The sequence below is a fragment of the Haliotis asinina genome, chromosome 12 (assembly GCF_037392515.1).
Source record: "Haliotis asinina isolate JCU_RB_2024 chromosome 12, JCU_Hal_asi_v2, whole genome shotgun sequence".
NCBI lineage: Eukaryota > Metazoa > Mollusca > Gastropoda > Lepetellida > Haliotidae > Haliotis > Haliotis asinina.
This window is the reverse complement of record NC_090291.1, coordinates 39,006,979-39,014,949: the sequence shown is the minus strand read 5'-3', so window position 1 is coordinate 39,014,949 and position 7,971 is coordinate 39,006,979. Positions and strand designations below refer to the sequence as shown.

At 42.2% G+C, this 7,971-nt stretch overlaps 1 protein-coding gene across 1 annotated transcript; it reads right to left on the bottom strand.

Moving 5' to 3' along the window:
* Positions 1 to 3,075: 3,075 nt before the first annotated feature.
* Positions 3,076 to 6,552, bottom strand: LOC137258129 (uncharacterized). Its single transcript, XM_067795692.1, has 2 exons — positions 6,346 to 6,552; positions 3,076 to 5,306 (listed from the first exon to the last, which is right to left on the bottom strand). Exons 1-2 carry the CDS (start codon positions 6,513 to 6,515, stop codon positions 4,580 to 4,582), a joined length of 897 nt encoding a protein of 298 aa, XP_067651793.1. The 5' UTR covers positions 6,516 to 6,552; the 3' UTR covers positions 3,076 to 4,579.
* Positions 6,553 to 7,971: the final 1,419 nt, after the last annotated feature.

Sequence of the window (7,971 nt, the reverse complement as noted above, 5' to 3'; positions counted from 1 at the left end):
ATACCATACCATGGCCAGATAAGTCATCGCATCAGCCGTCTCATCAAGAAAACAACAGGAATAGACGTCACCTTCCGTAGCGACACCAACCTGAAAACGCTACTATCAGCTAATGGACGCGGGCCAACAACACCTAAATGCAACAATCCAGCAGGATGCATCTACCAGATCCAATGTAGTTGTAAAGAGACATATATTGGTGAAACTGGTCGACGACTGACTATCAGGTTAAAAGAGCACAAAACATCAGTTAAAAATTTGGATCAGAAGTCTGCCGTATGTGAACACATCATGCACAACCCCAATCACAAGATTGTTTGGGACAACACCAGGACATTAGTTAGGAACGCCAGTGACTTCAAAAAACGGAAGCTCCTAGAAGCCATTGCAATCAAGCGGAACAAGCCCTCAATCAACAGAGACGGAGGTGTTTACTTACCCAATGCATGGAACCACTTTATCCTCAGTGACTAATCTTTATCCAAACATCTTTACCTGCAACTCGTTAACCTAATCAACACAAGCCTGCACACCAATCAGCCTGTACATAAGTTGAAGACTGTATATCAATCAGTCGAAGCCTGTACATCAATCAATACAACCTGTATATCTTGTTACCCATTGTTATCGGTCTACTGTTATGTGTATATATACTACAACCCTTTAGTTTTATCCTCACCTCACCTGAAGAAGAGACTAGAATCTGTCTCGAAACGTTGTGACCTTGTATGATAAAGAAGTTGAACCATAAAACACTTTTAGTTTGATCTTAAACATCACTGTATGCTGCTTGGATATGATGACAAGTTTTAACCAATTTATAGCAGGCTTGACAGCCCGACCCCATTAGTCCCTCTTACGACTAGCACTGGTTGCTCAGGCCTAAAGAACGAGTAACTTCACGGGTAGTTACAGTAATGAAGATTTGGGTTAGAATTGATCTTCCGTAAGTTGCGACTAACGGGGTCGGTTGGTAAGGATCGCTGACTTGGTTGACACGTCATTGTATCCATATTGCGAAGAACGATGCTCATCACCAGACTGTCTGGTCCAGATTAGGTTATTTACAGACTTCCACCCATGTGGAGAATCGAACCCTGGTCTTCTACGTGACGAGCGAACGCTTTAACCACAGGGCTAACCCACAAAGATCACATGTTCACGTCAAAAAGCATACACAAGAACATTAGTGCCTGTAAACATAGCATCATAATACATTTCAGTTGCGGGGCGGTGGGGTAGCCTAGTGGTTAAAGCGTTCGCTCGTCACGCGGAAGACCCGCGTTCGATTCCCCACATGGGTACAATGTGTGAAGCCCATTTTCTGGTGAGATTGCTGGAATATTGCTAAAAGCGGCGTAAAACTAAATTCACTCACATTCCAGTTGCACGTGTCTCACGAGACGGCGCCACACACGTGCGCTGGTTGTCGTTCGAAATTCCAACGTGTTGTGCCACCCTGTACACATTGTATAGTGCCAACAGACGTCAATGGCGCCACGAATGTCGAAACCCGAATAATGGTCGCTGGTTGACCGTCTTCAGATGAACTCCGATTCACTTTGCACTTCCTCGGTATACTTCGTCCTGTCGTGTCAACCTCATGACAGATCTGCCCGTGGATCTGTGGGCGGGCATCACTGAGTGAACACCACCCTTATTGTGCAAGGGGTGGTGAATGCATTAATATCGGTGCAACGCACTGACACCCTTTCTTGTCCCGTTTGCAAAGCGCGTGGATAGAAGCTGCCTAACTGGTGTGGAAGCCGCAGTGGCTGGGTGGGGTTCGGCTGGCGATAAGTTGGCTGACTTTGAAGGTGTAGGTTCGAATCCATAATGGGACCCAACCCAACAAAACTATACTAGAATTTAATGTAGTCGGTAACGATCTTCCCAATAAAACAGAATGATATTTTGTACATCTGACATGGCGTTAACATTAATCCATACATTGTGAGTTTCTATAAGGTCTGATGCTCTTGAGAAGCATAAAAAGGATATTCCACGGAAGGTCGTTTAGTATCCTCCGTGTATTCCATGGGAAATCGTTTGGTATCTTGTATGTATTCCACGGAAAGTCGTTTGGTATCCTCTATGTATACCATGGAAAGTCGTTGGGTATCCTCTGAGTGTTCCATGGAAGGTCGTTTGGTATCCTCTGTGTGTTCCATGGAAAGTCGTTGGGTATCCTCTGTGTATTCCATGGAAAGTCGTTAGGTATCCTCTGTGTATTCCACGGAAAGTCGTTTGGTATCCTCTGTGTGTTCCATGGAAAGTCGTTGGGTATCCTCTGTGTGTTCCATGGAAGGTCGTTTGGTATCCTCTGTGTATTCCACGGAAAGTCGTTTGGTATCCTCTGTGTATTCCACGGAAAGTCGTTTGGTATCCTCTGTGTATTCCACGGAAAGTTGTTTGGTATCCTCTGTGTGTTCCATGGAAGGTCGTTTGGTATCCTCTGTGTATTCCACGGAAAGTCGTTGGGTATCCTCTGTGTATTCCACTGAAAGTCGTTTGGTATCCTCTGTGTATTCCACGGAAAGTCGTTTGGTATCCTCTGTGTATTCCACGGAAGGTCGTTTGGTATCCTCTGTGTATTCCACGGAAAGTCGTTTGGTATCCTCTATGTATACCATGGAAAGCCGTTGGGTATCCTCTGTGTGTTCCATGGAAGGTCGTTTGGTATCCTCTGTGTGTTCCATGGAAGGTCGTTTGGTATCCTTTGTGTGTTCCATGGAAAATCGTTTGGTATCCTCTGTGTATTCCACGGAAAGTCGTTTGGTATCCTCTATGTATACCATGGAAAGCCGTTGGGTATCCTCTGTGTGTTCCATGGAAAGTCGTTTGGTATCCTCTATGTATACCATGGAAAGCCGTTTGGCATCCTCTGTGTGTTCCATGGAAGGTCGTTTGGTATCCTCTGTGTGTTCCATGGAAGGTCGTTTGGTATCCTCTGTGTGTTCCATGGAAGGTCGTTTGGTGTCCTCTGTGTATTCCATGGAAGGTCGTTGGGTATCCCCTATGTATTACAACTACACAAGACATCAGGGCTCGTCATCCAGAAAACACAACAAACACTTTTATTTAAAAAACAGCTATTTTCATTAATATTCAACAAAAAATATAGAGTTCTGTAAAAAACATACCATATTACACTTGCACTTATTAGGCACTGAATCCCAGATTCTAAGTGTTCTTTTGTCTGGGTTGCATAGTAAAATATGGGACGTACAATATTGAATGGATATATAACAACTTATTTTTTCGTACAGCGCGACATTTCGATACACCTTATTGTACCGTTGTCAAGCATTCCTCTATCTGTATCGAAAAGTAATGTCGTTATGAAGTAAATGAAGTTGTTATCAACAAAGTTTGTTCAGTATTGTTTGTTTGTACTGTTCATAGGACATGTGAAGATCCGGAGTAGAATAAGCCTTCAGCAAACCATGCTTGCCACAAAAGGCGACTATGCTTGTCGTCAGAGGCGTCTAACGGGATCGGGTGGTCAGACTCGCTTACTTGGTCGACACGTCATCGGTTCCCAATTATGCAGATCGATGCTCCTGTTGTTGATCACTGGATTGTCTGGTCCAGACTCGATTATTAACAGAACACCGCCATATAGCTGGAATATTGCTGTGTGCGGAATAAAACATAACTCGTTCACTCGCTGTTTACATTCATGTAGCTCCTGTTACATGAGACGCTGCTTTTATGAAGCATGATGAGTCATCTATACAAAAGCAGTAATGCCAACACAGTAAGTAAAATACAAGTGTGAACATACATGTGTAAGTGGTTTTCTTCTGCCCCAACATGTTTAGTTGCTGTACAGAAATACAGAAAAGATGTAAAAAAAATGAGTGACCAGACAGCAAAGGAATGAGTAACACCAAGAATAAAAAATGTCAGATCGTGAGCGATCATTCTTTACACCTATTACTGAGAACACTTCTACCACTGATTATCAAACCATCGCGTAAGAGCGTTACCTTATATACACGTTATTAGTGAGACAGGCTGTTTTGTGACTGCAATTGGCATTTATACGTGTACCAGCTATATACAGAGAGAGAGAGAATGAGAATTATCACACGAGTAAGTGTCATACGACCTAAACGAAGCGAATACTTGGAATTTTATCTACGCAAATGTGCAGATTTCGTTTCCAATCAATTTTCAATAGTACCAGGTGGCCCGGCCCGTCACGACTTTTAGGCCATCCCAATTTTGCACAAGTTACGTGTAAGTTGTGTGGCACACTTGCGATCGTGATAATTACTTCAGTATGCATTTTACTCATGTATATTTGTGCAGTAACACAGTGACAAATGTGACTGCCCTGTCCCATTCATTGAGTATAAAATATGAACGCCCATGTCATACTGAGTCATCTAGGTGACGATCGGACGCTTTAACCACTAGACCACCCAACCGCCCCATGGACAAATAACATATTGTATTAAAAGAATGATTTCGTGTAAATATATATTACAAAATTGAAGGACCATCCAAAACGTCCTGAGCAATGTCAATATCGCAGACATACGTTGGTAACTCAGACTTCTCCTTCACTGAATCACGATGTTTCTCGCCATAATCGTAAAGTAATTTCGCTCCAAACACCTCGTCTTGTCACTTCCAAGTCCTTGGGGACTCCCTCAGCTCTGATTCTCAATTTCACATCAACACCAAACGGTTTTGGGGGGTTGCCAAACAGTCTTCTGTAACGTTTTCTGTTTATCATAACCACCTCTTCAATCCTGTACACTCGAATCTGGTTATTCGTGCACTCAGCAACATCCTCCCAATCAATCACTGTTTGTGAGTTACGTGAAACCATTATCTGTAATTTATATATTAAACCCTCGAACAAGTCCGCATTAGCAGGAGGGTCCCAGTTAATATCAGTCTGCGTGCAATTATGCGGAATTTCTAGATAGTCATGCTCAAAGCTAACGGATAGAGGGTAAGCAACCACCCGGATTGGCTGATTGGGGCTCTCACTGGAAATCTGATCGGCGCCTACATTCTCTGGTCTGGAGTTACCCGGATGTACATCGTGTGAGCTGTGTTCACGTGACTTTTGATCAAGTACGCCCATAGGATCCTGAATGGGATGTCGAAATCGTCTTTGACTTCCAACTCCTGACTGATACGAGACATTATCTATGTTTCCTTGGTGCACACTTGTTGAGTTGATCTCACTGGCAGGACGTTCTGGTGTTGCCGAGCCGCCAGGTATGCTGCCCGTTCTCGGAGACGTAGGTGATGTCACCGCTGATGGAGACTGGTTTATGAAGTGCCTTAAAATCAATAAATAAAAAATACATCAATCGAAAGTGCGAGCGAAAAAACTAAAAGAAGTAACGACAGACCGACCTATCGACAGACATGTTCGCAACATTCCAGTAACACGACAGAGCTTGGCATCACACGTTGTTGAGAATCTAACCTTCCCCTTTACCAGCGTTAGCCGTGAATAGCTGTAATATTGCTCACACAACGTAAAACAATCATTCATGTGTTACCTACGAACTAATCAATGGCAAGAAAGGATAATGATGATTTTTTTATGGGAGACGCATTAACCACTAGACCACCCAAGGCTTTTGACACTTAAGAAATTGGGGATCGAATGTTCCCGTATTGCCATGGAGATCTGTACAATATTATATAACATGTATGCTTGGTGTTGGAGGCGACTTAACGCATCGGTGAACGAACGACTGGCCGAACAGGTTCATGCACGTTATCTACAATGTGTTAATTGATTCTTGTGGTCCTATATCGGAGTGCGGCTTTAAAAGAATTCTCATTGTTCCTGCCACTTCATTTTGGATGGACAGAGTTTGGGTTGGGTTATTATTCATATCAACTTCACTGTCATGTCGCTTTTAGATGTGATAATGGTTCTTAATAAATAGCATTATTTTTCAGGAGCATGGACCGATTTGAAATGCGTTGGAAAGATTGAAATCTTACAGTGAATGATGCACACTGTAAATTAGTACGAAAACAGCTCAGCACATTCCATAAGTGTTCAGGGTCCCGATAAACAAAGCGATCTTACCTCTACGTCATTTGTAAGCGTGTGATAAACTATACAGTTACGATAGCTCGTAGAGATCCGAAATAAGTCCAGCAAAAGAAAAGAGCCTACTGCAGTAGAGGTGACGAATGTTATCGACTAAGTGCGGAAACTTACCCTTTCGTAGTTGTGCTCTCACTAACAACTGTTTCTATTTTCTGGACACTTGTGTCAAAGAACAGTTATGTCTCACTTATTATGGTCCCCTCTGAACAATGTTGTAACCTACATCATCTATAAATAGTCGTACATACCTATGATTTCCGGCGTGTTCCTTGGGTGGGAATATAGCGACAACATCGGAGTTGCCCATAAGAACCGCCCGTCCCACGTCAGATGCATCGATTCCATACTTGTGCTGGATTTCACGTGTAAGCACCTGCACTGCCTCGCTGTAAGTTGGCGGATTATCGTGTCCTGCCATGGCAATGTGTCCTTATGATAAAAACAGCCTTATCACCTTGTTTACGCCGTTGCATCAAGAACATTGGTATTCCCTCGCGTTGACCAATGAACTGCTTAGTGACGTCAGAGTAGATGAAATGGCAGCGCGTTATTGGAGAGTGACATCAGCACCGTGTGATAAAAGTGGATATATGTAAGGGTGGGTTGATCAATGATTAGGAAAAGGAAGGGTATCCACTCAGATACTCCTTTGTAAGAAGATGAGTAGTCTACCAAACATTATGCGCAAAATATGTAAACCGTTTTCAATTTAACACATTATATTTGAGGTTATAATTTACTTAGGTCAGGGATACTCTACAACAGGGATAGGTCACTCGCTTGCTTTCTTTTCCATTTGTACTAATTAACATGTGCCTCGTCATCCTCCAACGCACACAGTGACTTGGCTCGTTCCCAGTGCAACTTCATTTGTGTTTAACCAGGGAGACAATATAGAGTACATACTTTGTAGATTATCCCTGGTTTAACAGAACCTCAGCCATAGTATATTCCCCTCATAAGAATTATGACAATGACAATGACAATGACAATTTATTTCAGTACGAAGGCCACATGGCCTAAAGTACATTAAATATTCAAAAGAAACAGTGCACAGCGGTGTACGAAGAGTGGAGGGTTGTGTACTGCCAATATACTCAAATTGGTAAGTTTCGTTTCAAATAGATACTTAAAGCTAGTATGTGCACATAGTGAATTGATGTCAGTAACTGATAATATTTAGCACGTGATGGATTAGCATGATAATATGATGGATTAATTTTCTTGCGGCTTCCAGAATAATAAGGACAAATAAGCACAAAATGGTACTCATCCTCGATTTGCTGCAATTGGCACTTAGTGCATAATAACATTCTTTTCTCAACAGTTTTATCAAACCTATACTGTTGAATATTTAACTTATGTGAAAGACAATGAAACTTACATAGGATTCTTCTCAAATCGTGTCTGTCAGCAAGTGCGGATATGCATTTCTCAGGAGTTAATAGTGATTTCAGTTCAGAATATGCCCCCCAAAAGTGAGAATTACTAATCTTAGAATGCCAATGTTGAAACTGGATATCTTCACGGCGTTGTTGAAACTGCTTAATAAATATCTCAGCGTGACCACAATCCTGGGCGACCCATACATATGAGAAACCAGTGTACCAAAGTAATAATCTAACTTGTGACACCCAACTTATTTTCCCATTTTTGTAGTATGTCTTGAGCATCTCATAACAGGCTTTTGGATGTTCCATGTATAATAGTCGACACCAGTATTTGATACAGCGTGTATAATATTTAACACAAAGCGGGTGTCTGCCTGTCTCACCAAGAATGGCATTTGTGGAAACAGTTTTACTGATACCTATAAATCTCTTAAAGAAATTTCTTTGTACTCTCTCAATTACATCTCTCTTTGTGAAGCCCCA

Excerpts from the sequence above, each read along its gene's own strand:
- LOC137258129 (XM_067795692.1), bottom strand. The coding sequence starts at position 6,515 with ATGGCAGGACACGATAATCCGCCAACTTACAGCGAGGCAGTGCAGGTG. Across the intron at positions 5,307-6,345 it reads GAACACGCCGGAAATCATAG|GCACTTCATAAACCAGTCTC; the intron begins GTATGTACGACT and ends ATTGATTTTAAG.